We start from the raw sequence: 26147 nt of genomic DNA on the forward strand, positions 1-26147 counted from the left end.
AGCGCGTCGTAACGGTACGCGCGCAAGACGGAAGCGATACACAAGTCTACTTTAATACACATGTATATAAATCAAGTCTCGAGGAGACGCGCCGACTATAGAGCCGAAAGTCAAGGTCGCCGCAATAGTTGTCGCGAATTTCAGCCGCGCGTCGAGCCCCCCTCCCTCCCTCCCACTTTGACTTATTTTTCCTCCCACTTCGACGCCCGACAACGGCACTGCTTACTTCTGTCTTGGCTCCCCTCAATTCGGCTCCTATCGCGGATCAACGGATGCTGATTATTGTTATTATTATTATCATCATCGACGAGCCAGCATCTTTTGTGCGTCGTCGTCGTCGATATCGCTTATCATAAGGCCGGCGTCGAAAAGGGGATTTTAAAAACGCCGCGGGACAAGGTCGCGTGAGTGTACTGCGATTAATGTAATGTACCGGCTCGCGCGCGCACTTTCACGAAATCTCTCCGTGCGCACGCAGCTCGATCGCGCCTCCTCGTCCTTGGCCTGCAACAGGAGCAGTATATATATCTCTCTCTCTCTCACTTTCTCGATTTTATATACGAAACTGCGCGGCGGCGGCGGCAGCGGAACTGATGGAAAGCGAGCGTCTATACGGCCTGTATAGGTGCGCGCACTCTCCTTTCGAAATCAGCCGGAGCAAAGAGATCCTGTATATATATGTGCAGTATACGACGACGATGCGGTATACACGGAGTCACTTTCACCGCGACGGACTCGCTTTCACGCTCGACCTGAATCCTTTCGCCGTACGTCAGCTGTGCTCCGCGCACTGCTGGAATTGAGTTATGATTTGTTTTCCTTTCTCGAGTCCCGCGTGCCGATCAGCTGTCGCCGAATTTCTATACGAGTCTCCCGCGTGTGGCGGGAAAATGAGAATTCAAAATCCGAAGAAGGCAATATGCAAGCTATATACGCGGAGAGAACGTTATTCCGCGAAGAGAAACTCAGCCGGCGCACGCGTCAAGTAAGTCAGCTGAGAGAGTAGACGAGAGCTGGTACGCAACGCACACAAACACGCGTGTTCTGCATGCGCATACGTACACACGCTCTCACGGCCAGCTGATTCACACTCGAGCGCACCGCGGCGGCGGCATTACAGCTGTGTGTCTTCGATACGCTGCCGCAGAGGGAAAGGAGCGAGCGACACATGCACGTATACAAGTGTGTGCTTGTGTGTGTGTGTATAGCGGGTAATTTGCGCGCGAGGAGGGAGATCTCGCGGAGGAAGAGGGGAGTGTGTATATGCGCGAGAGAGGCAGCTTTCTCTTGCGGCGGCCTCGGACTCCGATAGGAGCTCGTTGCGGAAAAAAGACCGTACTGCCCTGGGTTAACGTTATCCTTCGCGGCGCGGCAGCTCTGCTCTCTCCTCTCTCTTTCTCCTTTGTCACGTCGCTCCGTCTTCCTTCCTTGTATACACTTGAGAGCTGACGGCGTCGAAAATTCGCGATCTTTTTCAGCCGCAGCTCGGTTTCCCTATGCGTATTTTATATACAAAATCGTAATTCCGTAATTCCGTGTACCCAGAATATAAGCCAGACACTCACGGCCGATAACGTACACATCCGCGCTATTCTTTCCTTAATCAGAGTCGGCGAGTCGGCTCTATTTTATCGTCAAAAATTCCATTACGTAGACGTGAAAAGAAGAGCGAAAACTTATTTTCCTCCTTCTCGCACACGTACACACGCACGTGTGCTCGTTATTTGCATAGTTTTCTCCAGATTATACGCCTATAATCCCATCACCTGTTTACTACGATTCTCGCTCGTCTGTGTAAGTGTGTGTTTGTGCGCGAGCTTCTGCCAAGTGCTTTATAATTTTCTCTCTCTCTCTCTCGTACACATACACACACACACACACACGCACACACACTCGTCATATCGCGCACATACGGAGCCGCTCGCGTAGGTACACGAGTACGCGTATTATTATAGCCGCGTTCGCACAGCCAGTAGAAGAGCTGAGCACTCTCGTGCAGCGCGCGTGCCAAGCTCTCCCCCCTCCTCTCCTTTCGCTCGGCGAGAGATTTTGGCGAGTCCGTGACCTTGGCTTTCGGAGCTCCGATGGTCGATACACATGAATATACGTAGACACGGGTATATAAAACTCTCCGAGGCGGCCTTTATCTCTCGCGCGCCGCGACGAGAGCTGTTTCGGGAGATATAGATAGGTAGGCGCGCGCATTATACATATTACAAGCGTCGCCTAAGTGTGTGTATCATATATACAGCTACTGTCTCTCGTCACTTTTCTGTTCATCGATCAGGATAACGACTCGTCGCGGCGGCTCCTTAACTCAACACGTATTCATACGCGTATCTACTTTGCGCGCGCCCGCGTACGAGCCGCGAGTATAACGTAAACGCTGCACGTATATAAAATACAGTGTTTGTGTTTGTATCCGCGCGGCAGCGAACGAGAGCTGCGAAAGAGCGAGCGAGTCGGCCCCCGAGAAAACGCGAGTCGGCTCTGCGCGAGGTTAGCGAACTCGGGGCTCTCTCCGTCTTTCTCGCTCTCCTGTGCAGCACACACAGCGTCGAAGGAGGCAACAACTGCGCAGAAAGCAGCGACGCCGCGATTCCGTGTAGCTATATAACGTATCTCTCCCGGCCGGCCGGCTTCGCGAGCACGTGACGGAGCTTATTTTCCAGCTGCTTTGCCTCGGGATTCCGAAAGAAGCAAAAGCCAGCTCGAGACCGTTCGTGAAAGCTGTACAGGACATCGGGCGAGGCGTTGGCCGCCGGAGGATGCAGCAGCAGCAGCAGCAGCAGCAGCGCACGGCGTGTAACTTTCGATGGACGTCAATCGTCAAGGACGCCGCCGGCTGTTCGCCGATCTCCTTCTTCTTCTTAGCTCCCTCGCTCTTATACACACGCACGCGTTCGAAACCGGCCGTCTCTCCCTCCTTGCGCGCGAGAGAGGTCCTCGTCCTTGTCTCTCTTACGCTGCGTAGAATATATTATATTCAGCGCGCTTTGTGGGACTTTCTCCGAATCGCTCGTCGGTTCTTTCTTTTTTTACGTCGACTTTATTTTCGTCGTCGTTTTAATTTTAAAAAGAAAAGAAACCGAGAGACGCGCGCACAATGAAAGCGCCGGCCAAACGAATAAATCTCGTGTATATAAGTATATCGGCGCATCAGGTTCGTCGCTCGCGCTCGTCGCGGGGCGCAATGACCTTGCCGCGATCCTCTAACAACTCGTCTTAAAATGTGTGTACACAAGACGCATTCGAGATCCACGAATTTCGTCGGGTCGGGCCGCTGATAATCGCGTCGCCGATAATTTTCCACTGCACCGCGTGTGTGCACACAGGGAACAAGTGAGAGAGAGAGAGAGGGGGGGGGGAGAAAGAGCGGACGATTTCTTTTTGTGTGCGTGTGCGTTGGACTGAGGATATATGTATCGGAAGGCCCGCCGATTTAGCTTATCAGCTATGCAGATAACGCACAGAGTGTATAACGATATACACGCATACATGATAATCGGCGCACGGTTTAACAGCTGCGCGTGTATACACAAGCTTTCTCTCTCGCTCACTCTCTGTTCGAGTGCAGCCACAGCACACTGCCGTAGAACAATGCACGCTCGGCTTCGACCTTCGCTTGGATATTGAACTCTGCCGAGCGGCAGCGGCAGCGAGTTTTCGCTCCTCCTCGGGGGCTGTTGCTCTCCTGCGCCACCGCAGCGTCGAGACACAGGCAACACACACACACACACACACACACGCATATAAGTAGAGAGAGAGAGAGAGACAGAGGAGCCAGCGGTCTTGCGATATAACACACCGCCGACGACGCATTATCACGAATATTTCCACCGAAAAAGCAGCCGGGGAGGGCGACGTGTATATAGCATAGTCGCGACGCCCGATAACGGCTCTTGACCCGGCGGCGGGCCGACTGCGAGTATAGTCTATAAACACGTTGCTACGTGCTGCTGCTGCTGACGCGTCATCCTCGCCCGGCCGCCGCCGGGGCATTCCTCTTTTCGTTCGTCGCTCTCTTTCGCGCTCGCGCGCCGGATATTTACACCGGCCGGCGAGCTCTCGCGCGTCATCGGCCCCGTAATTGCGCAATTAGCGATTTCACTCGAGCCGACAATTACCTATCGTACGTCGTCGTACGTGACTGAGGTGGATTTTCGCGATTCGAATATAGTGTGTCTAATATACACGAGATGAAGAGTTGGCCGCGTCGCCAAGCATCCTTCTAAGCTCGCGCTCTCTGTGCCTGCTTTAACCCTGACCCAGTGAACACCCGAGATCTAGCTGCCGCTGCTGCTCTGGCGACAGGTTTAAAATTAGCGAGCCGCTGCGCATGTATATGTATACACTCCGGGACGAGAGTCGCTCTCGCGCGGCGCGCTTATCGTCCGGTTTCGGGATCCACCGCGGGTACGTCATTATACGGAATAGCCGAATAATTTGTCTCCTCGTCATCGTCGCGCGATTGCAAGTGAAATTCGAGCTTTATGTTTCGTCGCGACGGAGGCGCGGGTCGAAAATCAATCCGGAGCACGGTATGGCATTGCGTGCGAGAAAGGGCTCGCGCGACAAAGGAGCGACGCCGTGTATAATAAACGCCCCTCCGATAAGAGCCGGGAGGAAATTAATGAGGGCAAACGCTCTTTGCTAATTCGCGGTTGCACTCGACTCTCCGGTATGATACTCCCGAGTATTGCATACGTACATGCGTGCGCCCGGGCTATTCGGAACGCATGCTATTTCGAGGGGCCACTCGTGCAGCCTATCCAGATCTGAGAATAATCGCGATCACATCAGTGTATACAACGCGGACTACGTCTTCTTCGCTCTCTAATGGCTACGTAAACAAGCTCGGCGCGCATGCGCGGTTGCACCGATACCCCACAGGTATAGGAGGCTCAGACCTAGGTATGCAACAACACCGACGCCGGCGAGCGTTATCCTCTCCCTCTTGTATACTTGTACTAGTGGGCATCGCATCAGGCGCAAGGACTCCGTTGTGGAGTCTCGGTCGTGCACCGATATCCCCCCGCCGCTGCGCCACAGCTGAGAGTCTAAGGCGCGCGCGTCAAGCCCGTTCTGTTATATTGTCTCCTCTCTCTCTCTCTCTCGCTCGCTCGCTCTCGTGTGCGACTATAATACAGTATAGCGTCCTTGTTCCTTTCTCCCTCTTCTCCTGCTCCTCCTGCTCCTCCTCCTCCTCCTCCTCTTCTTCTTCTTCTTCTTTGGCTTCGAGTCAACGATCTACCATACTTACACTCGCGTGTTGTGTTGCACGCATCGGCTCGGGAACAAAAACTAGGTTCTCCCTAGGTATAACCTGGTTGACTTTCACGCCCCCTATGCCACGAGTCGAAACCTAAGGGTATTGTCATTATCTCCTTTGTCGACGTGTATATCGTAACTGTAAGCCCGGTGTCGTCATGCTGGAAGCTTCACTCGCAGGAGATCCACAGGTGGATGCAGTTGCAGATCTATTCCTGCAGGTATTCGCTGATGAAACCTTTTTCAAAATACAGACGGCGTAGTTTAGAGAAAGCTACAGCAAGAGGATACAGTATTACACACACACACACACACGCACGTCGCATCAGAGACGACTGTGTGCGTCGTGAGTCATGCCCATCGCGCGCGCGTTCTCTCTCTCTCTCTCTCTCTCTCTCTCTCTCTCTCTCTCTCTTTCGCGTTCCCCCCTCGCCCTCGGGACGATTCGCCGGTGTCGTCGACCCTCGGCGCGAGCTGCTGCCTCGCCGGGGAATTGCGCCGAATTGCGCATTCCCTTGTTCGCGTGGCATCAGCGGACGCCGGCTTGCTGGAAACGAAGACAACTATATAAGTACGCGCGGTCTCCTCCGCTCCCGAGATGTATATGTAATAATATTCCATTCTCGCTCGCTCACGATCTACGGAAAATATTTTCGGTTCGAGCTCCATAATATAACGGTGATCCATAGTATAAACGAGCTCTTGTTTCTTAACAAATCGCGCAATGCTCGACCTTGCCACGCGCTCTGCTTTCCCGATCGCCTGCCGTTATCACGCGGTAGAGGTGCATCATTGGCATCAGTGATAAGAATCGATTCGACTCCGTCGGTGGTTTCTTCCGGGAGACGGCGCGACTCGCATATGGTCCGCGGATTATTTTTCCTCCTACGCCGCCGCTGATTGCCGATCGTCCTTTCTATCCGCCCCTTCTCGTCCTTCGCGCGAACAAAGGAGAACGCGCGCGCTGCACTGCACTCCTCTGCGCGCGCCCGGATCCGGGAGAAGGAGAGCCGCGAGGATAGGCCGTAGGTGCACTGTATACACCTATAGTTTCTCCCTCTACGCTCCCTTTGTGCACTTCGTACATGATGCGCGCGAGGTGCAACAGCTTGGAGCGTTCGAAAGGGCCGTCATATGTAAGTGTATAATACGCCGGGAGGACGAGGGGTGTCGCGTCTTGGCTTTTTTCCCCTCCTGCGCGCACTGCCGCAGGAGGAAACAGCCGGCCGGCCGGCCAGCTGTAGCGACGCACGCGGGGCTCTTCCTTCAGCCGATCTCCTCCCCCGAGAACGCACCGTCGCAGTCGCTCGCTCGCGTTCTACTCTGTGTACTGCGAACTAACCAGGCTCGAATCCTTTCCTCTCCCCCTAGTGTGAGTTTCATCGATGCTTTGTCCGTCAGCTCCGAAATTCCCAGATATGCCCCCATTATTCGAGAGCCCCGATCATCTGCGCTCGTGGGCTGCCCGCCCGGCGATTTCGTCACTCGCGGGAAAGCCACCGGCAAATGTGCAGTCTGGAAACTATACGCAAACGCATGTGACGTGCCTACTTGTATTCACGAAAGAGTGGGGGCTTAAGAAGGGTCAACGTCCGACCCTCACCATCAGCTTGTACGGGCGGCACATACACGCCGCTCGCTTCGCTACAGTGCATATCTCTCTATAGGCGAGTTTCTCCTCGATTCGAACGCGAGAGAGTACTCGTATATATACGTATACAGCTCGCGCTTCGCGGTGTACGACGTACGTACACACCACTGCTGTATACGCGCGCGTGCAAGTGCGCGTTGCTGGCAACACATGGCTGCCGTCGACGCCGGTTTGTTTTGGTTCCCCGGGCGTTACCCCTGTGCCCCCACTTCTCCCCTCTCTCTCTCTCTCTCTCTCTCTCTCTCAGCCGCAACCTCGGCTATTGGACGTGCATAGGATTTGACGTGTGCAGCCAATAGCAGCATCGATCCCCTCTCTCTCCGTTCTTTCTCCGATCCTCGAGGAGAAGACGCTGACACCGGGATACGCCGATGACGACGACGAGGCCTCGGGAGTGTAATGCACAGGTCTGCCCGCAGAGGGGGGGAACGACCTCGAAGCGCCGACGGAGACAGTGCTCGCGCGCGCGCGAGAGAGAGAGCTGCAGAGAGAAAGGGAGGGATATCTGTGCCTAGTAGTAGTAAACACGCAGACGTGAAAGCGCCTTTGTCTCTTGTTGTGCGCCTGCATGCGGCAAAAGGCTCCGAAGCGCACACCGGTTTCGCTGCAGCAGCGCTCTTTTCCTTCGCATCGTCTTGGAGCTATAATCCCTCCGCGATGCCCAACTCGGAGTCGTCGCCACCATCGGCGCACGTGCTTGCGCACAAGCCGGCAACGCTCATTCGAGATCCTCTCTCTCCCTTCTCGGCCTATGATTATACATGTATCCGGCACACGACGGAGAAAAACTCGTCACGTGTGTGTGTGTACGTGTGTGTGTGGGACGTATTAGTATAGAGAAGAGAGAGGGATTTTCGACGACCGGTTATTTCGGCTCTTCGTTAGATACTTATACGAAAAGTTGTAACACCGCGTCGAAATTTCGAGGGAATGCGGGGCGATGGATGACTCGCGAGCGCGAGCCACGGCAACGCTGTTCGGCCCGCCGCCGGCGCGGAACACGTGTGCAGCACCGGCAACCCTGCGCAAATCTTTTGCCCTCTCTTCAACAAACTCGCGAGTTTCCATACGTATATGCCGCGCCGGCGTATCGAGGTGCACTTATATTTACATGCGACTCAGTCGATCCGTTATTATCCCACTTACGCCGAGACAATACGAGCGTATAGCCCATACGGGAGTTACATAACGCGCGTACGACCAGCTGGAATGAAAGCGGACGTCGGATTGCGGAAAAGCGACTCGTTATTATACGCTCGATCCGCTTCAGCTGTGCAAACGAGTCGCGGAGAAAAACCGACCAAGACTTTTCCCCCATGATACAGCACCGCGTCGCATCACAGGACGCGTAGGGCTTGCCGGCGAATACAGCCGCTCCTGGGGCTTGCTCCTGTCGCCTGATGCTACTGGCTAGCCGCACGACGAGAGAGAGAGAGAGAGAGAGAGAGAGAGAGAGAGAGAGAGAGAGAGAGAGAGAGAGCGCACGTGTGTGCGTTTGTGGAGAAGGAGCGGAGCAAAGCAGAGAGGCGAAGAAGCGGCGCGCCGGGGCACGTGTGTTGGTGCCTAGCACGAAGGAGCGCGTATACCTACATACTATGTAACTATACTATATACTGGAGCTTCGAGCTGCAGCAGAGAGAGAGCAGAAAAGGTCTCTGACCTCGGCAATGCCGCCTCGCGCGCGCACGGCAACTCCACGCTCTGATGTCGGGGGAGAGGAAAATGGAACGGCCCCGGCAGCGATCGTTATACGCGATCCTTGAAAAAGGCCCCTTGTATACGAGTCATCGGTTCTTGTTCACAGAAGTACTTATACATGGATGCGCATTTGCAGGAACGAAGCGGCCGTGCAAGACCGGCTTCTTTTGCTCGCGAAAAAAGTAATGTAATCGACAGCTGCGCCTGCGAGGATAGAAGAGAGAAGGTTACAAAGACGCGTATCCACATATAGGTACAAGACTACTGGCGCATGTCCTGCCGGTTGAAACAGCTTATGATATGAAAAAAATCTACTCCGTTAGATTTTAAATAGCTTCCTTCGCGCGCAGCCTTGTTCATAACCGTCGACCGGCACGTCCCACCAGTATAGCATCGATGACGTAGTCGGACGCACGGAGATGCTGCGCCGTCGTCGTCGTCGTCGTCGCTATGTACAACACACGTCACAGAGGATCGACGCGTGGGATGCTCCCGGCTATTCTCGCTCTGACGCACGAACCCGAGATGAGGAGAGCTTCGAAATTCGCAATGAAACTCGATCGTTCGATCTCTCCCGACTAAGCAACAAGTGTGTCGTTAAATCGACCAGGGGGCCGTGATGAGGAAGAGAGCAAGAATCCGTTGTTTATCCTAATCGAACTACGCGCGGCTACCGCGTGCACCGCCACACATACAAACCCGCGTGGAAATAGAACTCGAAGTAAGAGAGCGGCGTCGAGCTCTTTAAATGGCAGCAGCACAACCGATTCTATTTTTATTCCGAAAAGCGTTCGAGCAAACGACAAATCTGGAAGTGGCTGTCTTTCTTTTCTCTCATTCAGCGTTGGACATCGGAGAGAGAGAGAGAGAGAGAGAGAGAGGCGCTCGTTAACGGCGTAGACATTAAAATTCGATTACCCTAAGAATTCCGTGGGTCGAAGAGAGAGAGACAACGGTGACCGTCATCTTCGAAGGCACATTTGCCAAGCACGTGCGTAGTTTAGATACTGCGCGTCGGGCTAATCGCTAAAACGCTTAGGGCCATTTCTTCTGGCTGCGTAAACTAATTTCCGAGTAGTAGCTCCAGCTGCGCCAGATCTCCCCACGGACGGTTTTTCCACGCACACCCAGGCACAAGGGCCCGCATGGACAATAAAGGCTTTTCCGCCATGCATATAGGGCCGTCAAGCTGCGCGACTCTAACAAAGAAGCGTCCGAGCGATTATACCGCTCCCCCTTCGAGTTTTCCAAGCTATAAACGCTGACTTTTACTCGTTAGCTCCATTACTTATCTCCCGACGCTCTCTCGCGCAGTAGGCCACAGATTCGCTGTTCTTTGTTGCGCGAGTTGCACAGCAGCTTTGTTCCGAGGGAGGAGAAAGACAGAGAGAAAACACAGTGCGGCCCGATCGATTCATCCTTCTGATCATTTCGTCCGTTCGCTTTGTCCTCTACTTACTTGATTTTTCCTGCTTAGACACGAGAGAAACAACGCCGCGCATAGGCTCATCGATTCATCCGCAGCTATCTACGCCAACTCGATCCCAAAAATATCCCGTCGCTGCAGGCTGAAAACACACATTCTCTCGCGCACGGCGCTCGATAACGCACAGTACTCGCGAACAGAGAGAGAGAGAGAGAGGGTCGAAAAGGCAGTCTTGCCCGCGCGGCGGATCAATAAGCACGTGGCGGCGGCGGCGGCGGCGGCGGCGGCTTGTACGGCAATATATAGAAGACGAGGATAGGTAGCAAGCGCTCGTCTCGCGGGCGCTGATGCGGGAGCCGGCTTCGATGTAAACAAAGAGGCGTGCGCGCGCGAAAGCATCGATTTTACCTGCGCGCGAGCGTGAGTTGCGAGAGAGAGAGACTCTGTGAACTGCGTTGACATCGGCGTTGCTACCCGAGATACGCCATGGTTGTACTTGTTCTGTAATTTAGTATGAGCGCTCTTCAGCCTCGCTGAGAATATTTTAGGAATCTTGGCTCTGCACTTACTAAGGGACAACGTGCAATTAAGATAAATTCGAATTTGCCTAGTATGCGTACCGATAAAACGACAAATTGCTCTTTCTGGATTCAAAAACTCGCGCGTTTACAGCAAGTGGCGCTGACGTCGCGAGAGCTAACGGCCGGCTTATCCGATGCCGGGAACCGGTAGCTGATGAGACGCTCCAGGTTTATACACAGTATCGCCCTAACCTCCAATATTCCCATCGCGAATAATCATTCGAATAAATACGCGAATTATCTCATCCTTCTTATTTATGTGTCATCGATATGAAGCAATTCGGACCCGAAGTTAGACTGCATGTAAAACGCGACTTTATATTTATAAGCGGACTTGCTAGTTGAAGAATGTGCTGTTCTAACGCCTTTTACCTTTTCTTTTTACAGAAATCCATGACCATTTACAAATGCACCTGGCGTGACGAAAGCAACCGAAGTGTACGGTGCGGAGAAGTCAGCAATTCCTGGAATGTCGTTGCCGAACACGTTCTTCGAACGCACTTAAAGTGAGCATTTGTCTTATTCTATATCATGTTTATACCTGTTGTCTACAAATCCAACCGGTCCAAGCTCCAATCTTTCATCAGTTGCCCATAAATGCAACTGCAATTAACTAATTCTTCCAATTGTTGCATTGCAGTGGAAAGAAGAACTTCGAAGATGAAGAAGACTTTTACATTGACGAGCAGCCTGAACCAACTTGCTCGCCACCAACAAAATCCCACTGGGACATGGTCAGGCCCAGGAGCGAGGACCCAGAGTACCAGAAGCAACTACGTCTTGCTGCCTCACCTGCACAGAACAGCCCTCAAGTTGCCGCTGCAGTTAACACACAGGATATCATTATCCGTGATGTCTTCTCCATGGCTTCCCCGGTAAGTCGAATATTAGCATACTGCGTAACCTGGTTACATCAGTGCTTGTTTCACTGGTTTACTAATAAAAATTTTGTTTGTCCCTGAAATAACAGAGCACACCGAGCAAGCAGTTCAAGCCATCGCCGAGGCCACTGCAAGCCTACAACGCGTCCAACATAAGCGTGGTGACGGTGTCGCTTGGCAAAATGCCGCACTCGCCGCGTCGCGTTCGCGGCGAGACGAAGAAGTGCCGCAAAGTGTACGGCATGGAGCACAAGGAACTCTGGTGCACACAGTGCAAGTGGAAGAAGGCCTGCACGCGGTTCAGCGATTAGGCCGCAGCGCGCGTCGGTTCCTCGCTCGGCGGGGACCGGCGACAACGGCTCACCGATTATCATGCAGCAGTAATGCAGCAAAACAGCGACACGCGGACGACCGACGCAGCCTCAGCCAGCAGCCGCGCCAGATCGCCGATTATCGCCAACTGCCGATCTGATATCGCCTCGATTAATCAATGCACAAATCTTAATTTATAAGTACTATTATATTAATTAATTGATGATTCGTTAATTTTAATTAATTAAACGAGAAAAAGCGGGGTTGAGCGTACTCGTGTGCTAACACACGCGCAACAGCAGAGGAGCCAACTTCTGCCCTGGCTCCTCATTATACTCTCTCTCCTTCGCGTCGAGTCCGTATACCTGTATACGGTCTATTCCAAGATACACATTATACATATACAACACACGCGTACATATTCTAGAACAACTACTAGAGAAAGACGAAGGGTTAGCTAACGACAATGCGTAGATACCTATGCGTATGCTGTACTTCTCGAACTATCGGTAAGTTGTGTATGTAAATGTAGTGGCGTTTTTTTTTTTGCTGAAATCTAATGAGATACAAAAAAAGAAAATGCAAACACGCCGACACTCAAGATACAAGCGTCAATCCCATGACGGAATGGCGAACCGCTCATGCAGTAGCGAGGAGAAGCAAACAAAATCAAGATGAAGAAAAAAGAAGAGAAGATATATAAACGAGGACGTTATTCGGGGGTAAGCGATTAAAGCGAATGAGCGCGCGGCTGCGAGAGGTCCGCGGCGAGTAGAGGGAAAGGGACCGGTGCTCTCTTAAAACCGAGACCCACCCGAAAGCGCGCATGCGTTCGTTCTGTCTTCGTCGCGCGTCTTAACTAATGACAAATTTCACAAACAAAATATTATAGATAGAGAAATGTTTAATAGACGACATTCGCGACGGTCGTCGACTTTGCGAGCGATACCTCGACTCTCACGAGGTTATTTTGAGCGCAACCGACCGGCGCGACTATTAAAGAAAATAAAGTAAATTAAAAAAGAGATGAGTAAAAAATCACGCGAAAAAAATTAAAAAAAAAGAATATATATATATATAAAAATATATATAAAGCAAATTGTGATATTTCATGTATAATAAATCAGACCCCCCACCCAGGGCCGATAGAAAAATTGCAATACAAAGTGTATATCGAAGAAAAGACGGATCTTGAGAAAATATATATAGGAGAGATAGGAGACATTATATCTGATTGGAACTTCAAGAAGGGCAGAGGCGCACGTAGTACAAGTTAGAACACACGGCATACGAATCGGGAGGGCAAAATTATTTACAACTGACACCAACGCATACTGCCAGCGTGAATTAAAAAAAGTTTAAATAATGTTTATCGAGATTCGACGTTGTTCGAGAAATCGAGGTTCGTGCGTACCCATTTGCTACGAACCCTTCTTATACATTGCGTATATTAAAAGATTAGAAAATCGACAAAAAAAATTACGTGAAAAATTAAAGATTTTACCTACACACATAAATATGTACATATAGACGGGCCTTGGTATCTACCGATATATAAATATTTGCCCGCGTGCTTTCAGTGCCAGAGCTGATCGACGCGACTATCTCGCGCCAGAGATAATCGCCTTGATTCGAATCGATCGTTCGACCTGCGACGATATGTAACGCATAATTTTTTTTATTTCTGCACTTTCGCTTTCTCCCTCCCTTTCATCCGTAGAATTATTGTTGAGTGAGCCGCGCTATTTACAGCGACTTCTGATTTTTTGACGAGATGCAAATCTTCGATGATATTATAATAATCGATTAACGCGTTTTACACGTTATGAATGGTCGCTTTCGCGCTTTGCGATCCGTTATATACTTTAAACAAATTTGTATACTTCGTAATTGGCTAAAAACGATCTTTTGTATCGCGCGTTTTTACATAACTGAGAACATACGGACGTCTTCAGCTTTATTGAAGGAATTGAAAAGATTTCTATTTTTCATTACACCATGAATAAATCTATTCGAATTTGGTTTGATTATAACTTTTATTTTCTTTTTTAATGCATGATTATGAACCTCTATTAATCATGAATGGCGCAATTTTGTTAAGTTGAGTTTTTTTGAACTTCAGAGTATCATTGTAATTAATTTGTATGGCTATGTTTGAATCCAAAGTTTTTACGACTAAGAGATTCGATTCGATTGACGTTGCCCTGACGAGCGAAATTTAACGCGAGTTTGTACATAAGTTCAAAATTGTACATAGTTTTTAAAATAAAATCGGAATCCTGAGATTGTAGATAATATTTAGGTGTAATGTTTTTTGTGTTGACATAATATTTTAACGATATTTTTTAATCAATGATGGTTTCACTCATAGATAAACCAAGTCTTCGAAGGGGAGAACGTAAATTAGTATTAAGTCGGAGCAAGCGAAAGTTAAGTTATGAATAGCGCAACTACTGCTTCGTACGATTGATTCGATTAATTCATTCGCAATCATGCACTTTTAAGATAAATCGAGAGAGCATGTCTCGAACAATGAAAAAGCTGCTGCTTTTTCGAGGCATGCCAAGACGTGTAACAAAGGCAAACAATTAAGTATGAATCTTGAGAGAAAAAAATACTATGTCGTTGATACCTCGATGGCCTGGATATATCATACCAAAACGATCTCATATAATTTAATAAATACAAATTTTTAATGCAATTTTTAACGTATGGTCGACCCAATTGTCCTCGAGTCGATCAAGAAGCATTCACTGCCCACTTCTCGCCAAATCGGATAAATTGAGAAGTATTTACGAATAAGCAATCGATACATTATGTATGCGTATTTTTACGTTTATATGTATATCAAGTTGTAATTGGATGCAATCAACTACCTATATAAGGATCATTATTTTCGTGAAAAAAATTCTAATTAAGAAATCTTCAATTTTGTTTCTTCTATTCTAATTTAAATTAAATGTATTATTAATGTTAACGTGTTATTTTTAATACTATGACTATATCATTATTATTATTATTACTATTATTACTACTCTAATTGTAATAATTATTATTGTAATTGTAATTCTTGCGAGGGGCAAACTGATAGCGAGAAGACGCTGTTCATTTTTAAATGTTCTTCTTCCAATGTTCTTGTGACCCGTCAGGGCTTTTGTTTTCGGTCGACCATACGACACAAACATTATATTATTATATATTATTATTATTATTATTATTATTACTGATATTATATTATATTATAAGTTATTGAATATCATTTCATTACAAAATTATTGCATCATCAAGATTGTATTATTATACTATTATATTATATCATATTATTATTATATTATATTATATTATATTATATTATACATACACATATATATCATTATTAAAACCATTATTATTATTATGATCATTAGTGAATATTATTGTGTGTTATCACGGTGTTCAATACGAGAAGAAAATAATTATTAACATTTGCTGATGTTTCGCTAAAGAGAGAAAGAGAACAAAACGAGCTGTTGACTGTGAGAATGAAAGAGAGATAAAACTCGTTAGTATTTCGCAATACTCTGATTAAAAGGGCGATATCTATTATATATAAATATTATACACTGTTACAATCGGATGATTTCCCGAAAACTTTAAGATGACGAGACGCGCGGGTAGACGAGGAGGGCGAAGGGAAAGGGCAGCAACAGAGCAGCAGAGGCAGGCATAAGGTTCCGTATTGAAAAAGTCGCTGAGAAACACATAGATACTTATTATACTGTGCATATACACCACCCAGAGCGAGATCGTTGCTGGATAACATATAGATATATGAACTATATACGTTGGCAAGAACCCTAAAACATAAAAATAGACAATTTTAGGGGGGGGGGGGGGATCCGCGCGTGGGCTTGCATGGGGCTACTCTTTTTCGAGTCTATATGTTTCTAAAGACTTTTTTAAGACTGGCCGCTCGTATATAATATTATATACATATGTGCACTCACGTCGAGCGCGCGACGACGATACACGACAAAACAAAAAGACATATATATATACATAAATATTATACATAGTTAATTAAGCGCGCACCGCCGAGCTGCGCGCGAGTGCTATTATTATATGACATAATAAATGTGTAACGCGGGAAAGAGAGAGTGTGTGTGTGTGTGTGTGCAAGTAGGCGTATGCGAATGCTATTTTTGACGCGGTGGTGGTGCTACTGCTGTTACGAATTTATTTCAGTGCAAATGCGTACGCGAAAAAAATCTACATCGACTCATCTATCTGTCTCGTTTTAATACACGCTCACACACCTGACACGCACACACACACACACACGCGTACACTACTGTACTGTAGATAAATAGATATGCGCTTGCGAGAAAGTCAAAAACCCCATGCATATTTCGTATGAAACTCTCGCCGAGGAGAGTGTGGACGAAGAAAATATATATTATATATAAGAATAAAGTGAATAAATAAAATATATCTATATACATACGTAAAAGTATACGTAGTATTAAAAGTAGGAAAGAAATGTGTATATCTTTGAATTCAAATAAACCTATACTTTTGAACGAAAAAAAGAAACGCCGATTTTTAATGCGGATTATATTATATACATTATATATATATATATATATTATATATAGATATGATTTTTTTTTCTCGAAAAACGTACACTATATTGGAAAGAAAAGAAACGTTCGCCTCTTCAGACTCTACTCGGAGATGAGACTTTGATCAATCCTGCCATCGATGGATTTTTCATTTTCCTTCAGAAGCATAAATAAACCATCAATGCGAAATCCATACAATACATACTTATCGTATTTAATATAACATAATCGAATCTGTACAAGATAGAAAGAGCGAGAGATAACACACGTATACGTACACGTGCGTGTCTATCGTATATTTAAAGTAAAATACAAACAAAGTCTTGTTTCCGCAAAACAGTACAATCTTCTAACGAACTGGGTGTGTAATTTTTGCAAAAGTCGTCCAACGCAGCGATTTATTATAAAATGAAGTCTATAAAGCATACATAGCTTGAAAAAAGAGAGTTACAAAGAAAAAAAGAGAAACAGAACTCGACATTCGTATTCGCGTCCATATTTTTTTATCGAAACAATGAGAGTGCGAAGAGTCGCACTTTTAACAATTGAATAAACAAAGAAGTAAATAAACGCGTAACACAAACATATATAGTAGAACACAGAGAGAAAAAAAAATAATAATAAACGACAGGCGGTACACCTATTCGCTACAATCGCAGTCTTGTCTCGCATCTCACCGCGTGATACTACATAATAAACATGATATATTATATCGGAGGAATCTGATGAAAATCGATCGCGTGCATTTTTGCAATATATAATACGTATATATATATATACATATATACATATACATATTCGTTATACGTGTGTAGTTGCGGCGAGAGAGGGAGAGTGCGCGCGTGTGTGTGTGAGAGAGAGAGAGAGAGAGAGAGAGAGAGAGAAAGAGTGAAACGCGCGCGCGTGCATTAACAATAAATAATCGCACGCCAAGGTGCAGCACGTGTCGTATAATGTATAACATAATAAATATCTCAGGGAAAAAGTCTGGTAAAAGCGCGGCGCGGGTCCCGCCTTCTCTATGTACACGTACATTCGATGTGAAATCAGTTGATTCGATGATCTATCCAAGCCGGTGTGTCGAACGAAAATTTATATTTTTGCCCAGTAATGTTTTACCCGACTTTTTCCGCAACACCGAATGTATATATAAGAGACGGCTCCGCGATCGACATTGTATTAAAGCACCGCAAACGCCATTCGATGTGTATACTCTCGAGTATTTATCAGATGAATATCATTTTTAATCTTCCATTTATACATTGTTATGTACCTATAATTTCATTTTCGCACAAGGCGTTCATTTGGAAATGCGCTGATGCATATACACGCGAAAATTTTTGTGCAATATATCCTAAAGCAATAGTGGCGAATGCGTTTCCCATCTTACGTCATATCCTTCGTCGAATATTTGGCTACTTCATCATATACGTGCGAGAGTGAAAAATAAGAGAAAATCGGTACTTTTGATGCTCCGTCGCGGCCTGGAGCCCCCGCGTGTATTACTAATGTGCAACTCCGCGAACAACCATGACAAATTTCTTTGTTATTGTTAAAAATTAAAACAGACATAAACGTAGAAGAGTATTTGAAAATAGAGTTTTCATAACGAATATTGTAATTTTGCAAGATCTAGAATCTCCGGTTGTTTTCTGATCCTCGTGGTTTTGCACATAATATTTCAATGTGGCGGACGAAAATGGCAAATGCAAAAAATCCTATATCGATGACTAACGGATAAATCGACACTTCGTCACGGGGAATATCGAGAGAAATACCAATTCTCGCCGCGACGGCGCAGATATTATAACATACACACGACACGACTGAGCGAATTTCACGAGTGCGCGCGTGCAAACGGCGGTGTGAATGCAAGTGTATGTTATCCATATTATACTTATACATTATGCCGCGGAGATTCACGAACATTTCGGTATGTTGAATGAGAAAAAGAGAATTTTATCGGTCATAGTTGATAATTATCATCCCTACGTACGTAGTCCTTTTTTCTTAAAGTGTTTAAAAAACAAAAAATAAAAAAGATAGATAAATAAATACTATGTATAAGCAGAGAGAGAGAGAGAGAGAGAGAGAGATGAGCGAGCCGATTATGTATACATAATAGCGATAAACGCAAATACGAAACCGAAGGAGCTATATAGAGCGTATGCATCGCGTGTAATTGATAAGTTCGATCGGCGAGCGTCAGTCGAACTAAAATACAAAATACGCGATGATTATAATATATACACGCGAAAAATCGAAGAACCCCGATTATATATTTTCTCCAGCGAATTATGCGCCTCGTCAAGCTTAATCATATTTTGATCGTTATAACGCGCGTTATCGTTTACATATTATGATTATACACACGTTCGTTTTTCCAGCCGATCCTTCGTTCTTAGGATTTCGAATACGCGAGCGTTTGGCCACCGCCGCCGCCGCCGCCGCCGCCGCCGCCGCCGTGACCGCGGAGACCTGATCTTCGCTATTTCGATATATACTCTCGTCGTCGTCGTCGTCGTAGTCGTCGTCAGAGAAAAAAAAGTTACGATAAAACGAAGCATTATATAGAACTCTAAATAAATATATTATATGTGCGATATATTTCATGCTAAAATGATGATATATTCGGAGAGAGATAATTTTTTACACACAGACATGCAGCCGAAAACATAGTATAAAAATAGATAACTTCGACATTCGAGTCACATGTAATAAAAGAGGAACATTGAATACACATATATGCGTTCGACTTGCGTTGTATTCCGGCTTGTAATACGTTTGCATTCTACCCCCTCTCCCCGCCCCCCCCCCCACACACACGCACATGATCACTTGATTACTATAAGCAAAATGACGATTGTAACGAGAGAAAGAAAAATAAATATATGACAAAACACGACGACAATGGCGATGCTAAGAAGCGAGATAATAATATATTGTAGACTTACGATTAACATTATAAACATTATATTTTATTAATTATTACGTATACATATGCATATGATAAATATATAAGTATAATGTTACATAGAATACATTCTCGTTCGAATTTCTTTCAACGAATCCCTTTTCCCTTTGTCCCCTTCATATACATTAGACTGCATAGAGCACATTCAAATTTCCCGCCTAATTTTACCGCCGCCGCGGCGACCAATCGCAGCGTCGTGACATGAAATATGGCGGATATGCGAATGCGCCTAAGCGCGATTGGTTAGTTTTTGAAATGGCCGTTGCTAGATTTCGTGTCAGTGCAGTGTGTTTTCGACTCGAATGTTTACTTATTCCAATCAATCGCCTCTTAAATTGTTATTTAAATAATGTAAACGCGTAAGTGTAGCTCGTAAAAGATGTCTATCAACGTGACGGTTACCGGGAACCCAATCAGCATACGTCGGGGTAAAATGGCTCTCTCGGATTTCGAGAAAATGCGCAAAAGCGAGAGGGAGCATCGGAAGAGGTTACGATTGGAACAGGTGATTACAGCGCAAACTTTATTATTTTCAGATTTCTGACTTAAAAAGTCCAAGTTTGCGATTGATTTAACACTAGTTTAAGCTTAGCTCACTTGATTGTGCTGTGAACGAGTTCTCGAGTGAATGCCTCCGCGTATTCTGCTCCAAAACGTCTACTGTAATTTCGAACTTCTTATTATTCTCGTCATTCTCATCATTAGGTAAACGAACAGTCGAGAGCCCTTGCAAAAAAGATACTCGAGCGAACGAGACAAATAGAGCAAGAGCAACTTGACCGTCTTGAGAAAAATGGAAATACGCAGATGAGAAGGGAGCATGAAAGAAGGTTGTTAGAAATTCAAAAAAGATACCACGATCTGGAAAATATTGGTTACGCTCATGAAAATGCAGCTCGTCAGCCGGATACAGAAAGTTTGAAAAAAGCAGAAGAACAGAGGAATCAAGCAGTGGCAAGGGAAAGAGGAGCTAGTGCTTTGCAGCAGTTGCAAGAAACGTACAAAGTAATTGACATTACTTATGTTAAGCATTTTTCTAAATAAATTTTTGCATTCTATTAATCTAGAAGTACTTACTGAAAAATGTGCAGGTAGCAAGTCCAAAAAGTAAACAGAAAGAGAGGTTAGCCAAAGTTAGAAACTTAGAAAATCAACGTTCACAAATGGTGTCTCATCTACCACAAAAATCCTACCCAGTGAATGGTTCATCTGATTCTTTGGACAATGAAAATATTACGAAACCCACAACGTCTACATCCATACAAAAAAAAGCAAAGTGTCTAGTCTCAAAGAAAACACCCATCAAAAAAACACCAAAACACTCCAAGGTTAGTTAAAAAAAATCTAATGTTATAGACTTGAGATTCTAAAAGTTCTTAAATTGTACTAAAAAACTCGTTTCTAAAGGTACCCTCGAGTCATACAAAAACACCTCCTCATATATCTGTATCCGTGAATAATGAACGTACTGAACAGACACCAACTACAGCAACACTTTTTACTACAAAAACTAAACCTAATAGTCCAAGTAAATTAAGCAAGGATCCTAAAACAGTTTCAAATGCAATACAAGAATTAAGTAGAGGTAGCATATGTGAATCTGATGACAATGAACCCCGTAGAACGGTGCCTGTTACAAGCACAGTTTCTAATAAACCAGAAAGACTCCTCAGGTAAAAAAAAATATTCTGAGTATTGAAACATTATGCTTAAGTAACCAAAATTCTCATTTAGTAAACATTTTTTTATCAGGTATACAGAACACTATGAGGATGGTTCTTCTGAAGTAAGTAGTACTTCTAGATCATCCTCCTCTATAAGCGAAGATTCTTCTTATTTTTCCGACAACACTTCGAAAGTTACCGCGGTTAGAAAAACGCCTAGACATGTTAAATCTCCCATTTCGAGTAAAGTTAGTGTATATGACCATAATACGCGGCATCAAAAAATATGTGAAAGACCTTCTGGTTTAGTAGAAAGATTAAATATTAAGAATAAGGTTTGTAGTGTATCTAATTATTTTTTGTGTTAAAAAACGGAATCTCTTATCTTAACTGAGTTTATTTTACTACATTTATTAATTAGCCAACCGCTGACGAAATGGCTCAAGATATTATTCAATTGGAAAAAAATGAATCTGAAGTTCTTGCTAATCAAAAGGAATGTTCAAAACAAAGAAGTCAAGACGCCTTGCTTCGAGAAAAAGCCAGACGAGATTACCAAGCTCTCATGAAACAACTTGATCAACTTGCTAAAGAAGAAAGAAGACTTAGAGCAACTCAAGCTTCAGACGCTGCTGTAAGTAAATAATCAGTACAAAAATCTATTTCTTAATTTCATAATTTTATTCAAATTTTGCCTTTTAATTCCAAAAGAATCAACAGGTACCTGCACCATCTAAAAATAAAGAAAATCTTAAAAAGCACCAGAAAAAGATGGATCGAGCTTTCGAAAATATTCTTCGTACGTCGCGTGAACCAGAGAATACTAACGAGATAATTGAAAGATCTATAACTCTTACACCTCACGACTACATACATTCCAATACTACGCCGGCAACTGCATGGAAAGAGCCGTGTCGTCCTGATAGAAAAGAGCAAGAGGAAAGTTATTCCGAAGATGACAATGATTTTACGCGCAAAAGAAAAATTTCCGAATTGTTGATAAAAATTGAAAAGTTAAAAAGAAGTCTTTTGCAAGAATACGGAGCCAATTTACCGGACGATATTTTTAACGCAAGTTTAAAGTCTCTTTTTAATCAAACGTCAACTTCAACCAGTCAAGAAAGAGTGGCACAAAATACATCAAAATTAATTCCAGCGCCTGAAATTCAAGTAATTAACATGTCCAGCTGTGATGAAGCTGCTAAACCTGTCCGTAAATACACCTGCAAAATGCCGAGAAATAAGAAAACTCCCGAGAGTAATCTAACTTCGAAAGATTCACCAAAATCAGCCGATAAAAGCACGATGGTCACTCGAGATCAGGAAGTACAGGTTGAACTAAGCAATGATCAGACTCCAAATCAAGTTCTGAGCTATCCCTTAGAACCAGCTGTTACAATTGTAACTCCTGAAAATGGAAATTCTAGTAGTAGCATCTGCAGCAGTGATTCCTCTACCGCCACCGACTTGGTGATAGACGTCAGTAAAAGAGACGTAACTGTAGTCAAATCAAAAGAGAACAATATGAACATCTTGAAAGATACTTCGAAAGTTTCGTCTTCTAAATCGTTTAAACATTCAGCTACGAAGATGCCGGTGAAAATTTCTTTCGAGCAGAGCAGCGGCATGGGTGCCATTGAAGTAGCGAGTGTTCTCATTGACCCATGTACAAAAAAGATTACTGTATTAAAACCAGAGCGAAGAAATGCATCAAAACAATCAACGGATTCCAAAAAGTCACAGTCCTTGCCAGGCAGTAGAGTAACGTCACCGTCCAAAAAGCACTCGACGTCAGCACCACCTTCTCAACAGTCGAGTCCCAAGGCAACTCTACCGCAATCGCGTCCTGCCAAACGCTCGGAAAAGTGCGGCACCAAGACCGAAGAAAAGAGGTATCGAACCCAGATCACACAGGTTTCGATAGACTCTAGTACTGAGAGCTCGCAGTTCAATTCTTTTTCCGATTCTGGCAACGGCAAATCCTATTCCAGGTTTCGCGCGACGGCGACCAGTCGCATGATCAGTCAGCTGCAAGACCACTCGGATACCTCGACTACCTATGCAAGTCCTCCAACGGCTGTCGCTGGTGCACTGCTCAATGCTATGAGCAGCAGCACGTCTATTCTAGAGTTGCTCGACTCCTCGGCCAACGAAACGATCAAACGAAAGATGTCAGAAGTGAGCCCTGTTTCCTCACCCGAAACGCCTTCGCCGCGTACAACGATGATACCGTCAAATATACCCCGAAATGGTAAAGTAAACAAAAGTTTGAAATTCATATCCTTGGCCAATATGCAGGCAAAGTCGAGCCAGGGTAGCGTTATCAAGAGTGCCAAAACGAGTTGCTCAGTGTCCAGAGACCGGGCAACGAGTACGAGGCCATCAAGACAGATGAGGCAGATGCATCCGTGCACGTGTAAGAATCCGGAGTGTAAGCTGTTCCATGACAAAATAGAGGACACTCAGGATTACGCGTTGAAGCACTGCCCCGAGGTACTGAAAAAGTACGAGGATTTACAGAACGTGTGTACAGAACGCATCGCTTCATTGACGGATTTGATTGAAAAAGTGCGCAACGAACAGAAGGGTAATTTTTTCTTTTATCACATGAAATGAATGTTAAATATTATCTATGAATACACAAATTAATTCCTAATTGATTTAGAACTATCCACAGTGACAAACGAAGACACGGCAGTTCATCCCTCAAGTCAGACGCTCCGACATTCTCAGACATCGGTCGACAATGGCAACGCGAGCTTATTGGTAAGAAATGTCCAATCCATTCATGCTCAACTGAAGAAAACTCTATTGGAATCACAGAAGCTCATCTCGGGCGAGGGTCTCGATTTACCTCATCTCCCGATACCCTTCAGAAACATTGAGAAATCGCCGTCAATAAGCATGGACCTTTCTAGAAATACTACTCCAAGTGAGAGTCTTACAGAGGCTGTGGAGCAGCCAAAGAGATGCCCAGAAACAGCGTCAACCTCTGGCAAGCCTAGAATTTTGAATAACGAGCGAGTGAACATTCGACTTGATCGGTTCATAAGCAATCAAGCCTCGGGAAGCGCGTTCAATGGTAGACGTACTAGCAAGGCGATGACCACGGTGATGTCTAGCACGGTGAAAGAAGCTCCTGATCAGGGCGAACATATGGTCGAGATGCTGCAGAACGAGATACTTGAGCAAAGTAAAAGCATAAATAAGTCTGTACCCGCTGATAGCTTGAAAGATTCTGATGATTCCTTTTTGAAATCAAGTCAAGCACCTGTGAAGGATTCAGGCGAGTCAAATCGTAATTTCGCAGTTGATGGCCAGTCTGATGATAAAAATCAAGAGGGAAATTCCGAGGTACGTGTTACATTTTTGAGTATTATTGTCAAATGAATGTTAACATTTTAAAAAAAATCTATTTTATCATTAATAGGTTTGTGATAACGATTTCGTCCCTCTGCTCGCTGGTATACCAAAAATTCCGCGGTCTCTGGCTAAGGGATCTTCTAATGGCAGAGGAAGACCACCTGTTACCTTGATAAGCGGACCATACAGGTAAATAAGCGCTACTTAATCATTTACTAATTTGGTCGAAATTGAACAAATGTATTCAAATCATTATCATTTGATAGGCCTGAAATCCTTTCTCCTGCACACGAACTATCTACCATAGTTGAGTTTGATACACCAGAAACAGTCAACAAAAGTCAGCTTAGCACTAGAAGTCCCTCAAATAGGGCTCGGAGAAAGTTGTCTGCCGGAGGGCCAGGTCCATCGGAGATTTCATCGCCAACGAAAAAGTCAGATGCAAGAGAACCTAAAAACAAGCCGTCGGTACATGTGGCTCCTCTGCCGGCTCACCGATCGCCCCAATTAAATGTGTCAAATAAGTCCAGCGACAAGTCACCCAGACAGTCTGTAGAAAAATGTAGCAAGGCTTTGGATAAGAAGAGTTCAATAAAAGATGAGGCCAAGAATAATTCATCATCCGACTCTATGTGTACTTTGCCAGACGTACACATCGAACATTTGCAGCAGAGTCAAGACAACACAGATGGAAATTTTGATTTTCGAGTCAGTCAAATTTCCGAATTACAGTCACTTCCTGACGAGAATATTGATCAACTCGTGATTAGTGAATTGTACGAGGAAAATAAATCTGCTAAGTCTGCAACGCTTTGTTTGCAGAAGTCTAGTTTAGAGAAGCAAAAAGAAGAGGAGAATGCTCTAATAGCTTCATCAAGCTCCGCAAGCTTCTCTGGCATATCTGGTGTCTCCGAAATAACAACCAGTCCTTCATCGGATCTTAATCTGTTTAAATGTCCCTCTTCTCTTGAAGAGATGGAGTTGGCTTTCAAAAAGTGGGGTCTTAGCTGGGCTGTCTCGACATTGAAGAAAACTCGCGAGGCTAGTGCTCTTGGGTCCTCTTCCAGTTCGGATGTCACTCCTGTTAATACGGCTACGAGGCTCGTATCTCCTGTGAAAAAGCAACAAGAAGTTACTGCGCACGATCTGCCAGAGATTAGCGACGTTTCATCGATATCAATAAAGCATGCGAATAAGAGCACAGAGAGATCAGTACTTGTGAAGGGTAGAACATCAACGCCGAATCGGTTTTCCAACTCGAATTCGGAAAGAACCTCATCGACTCTTGGTAGTTTCTCGTCAGAGCTGAACATCGTTGTTCAAAATCAAAGTGCGGACATGACCATTCCTAACATATCTTTTTCTAATAAACAAATTTGATAATAATTATAATACGGTAAGGACTAAAAGTTAAAAAAATCCATGAGCTCAGTATTGTGCTAATGCTGTTTTATCTTAAGCATTCAGCTAAGTTTACACAGCGCACATTATTGCAGAAAAAAAGCTGTTTGTATTGTATTAACTATTGATTATTTTTCTATTAATTTAAATGTGGTTGAAGTAATTTAAATGCATACAGACTGAACTTTTTATGTTTAAGAGACTAGGTAAAATTGATGATTTTTGTACAAAATAGTTGTTATGAGCATGATTTGTAAAAAATCGTTGTACTCGAAAATAAATTTTATACTATTTTAAAGCATATTTTATCACTAAGTCACGTAG

General features: G+C 45.1%; 2 protein-coding genes across 5 annotated transcripts in view; both read left to right on the plus strand.

Annotated features, from left to right (window-relative positions):
• The window catches only part of LOC100678037 (zinc finger protein 395), a 40970-nt gene extending 23102 nt beyond the window's left edge, over positions 1-17868 (plus strand). Inside the window, exons 6-8 of the mRNA XM_031922652.2 lie at positions 11015-11133; positions 11268-11502; positions 11598-17868. Of these exons, the coding sequence (XP_031778512.1) occupies positions 11015-11133; positions 11268-11502; positions 11598-11819 (576 nt within the window). The 3' untranslated portion in view covers positions 11820-17868. The remainder of the gene's footprint in view (positions 1-11014; positions 11134-11267; positions 11503-11597) is intronic.
• Positions 17869-19596: 1728 nt separating this feature from the next.
• Positions 19597-26124, plus strand: LOC100679653 (serine-rich adhesin for platelets). Of its 4 annotated transcripts, none has more exons than XM_016981881.3 (11): positions 19597-19900; positions 20101-20400; positions 20487-20723; positions 20803-21068; positions 21148-21394; positions 21481-21693; positions 21771-23310; positions 23410-23646; positions 23725-24413; positions 24490-24611; positions 24689-26124. In XM_016981881.3, the coding sequence occupies exons 1-11, from the start codon at positions 19775-19777 to the stop codon at positions 25800-25802; spliced, it is 5091 nt and encodes a 1696-aa protein (XP_016837370.1). In that variant the 5' UTR covers positions 19597-19774; the 3' UTR covers positions 25803-26124. The 4 variants fall into 4 exon arrangements, with proteins under 4 accessions (XP_016837370.1, XP_016837371.1, XP_016837369.1 ...); XM_016981882.3 differs by having other exon boundaries at positions 21771-23237; positions 23358-23646; XM_016981880.3 differs by having other exon boundaries at positions 21771-22951; positions 23051-23646.
• The last annotated feature ends 23 nt before the right edge of the window (positions 26125-26147 follow it).

Source organism: Nasonia vitripennis, chromosome 2 (assembly GCF_009193385.2).
Source record: "Nasonia vitripennis strain AsymCx chromosome 2, Nvit_psr_1.1, whole genome shotgun sequence".
Lineage (NCBI taxonomy): Eukaryota > Metazoa > Arthropoda > Insecta > Hymenoptera > Pteromalidae > Nasonia > Nasonia vitripennis.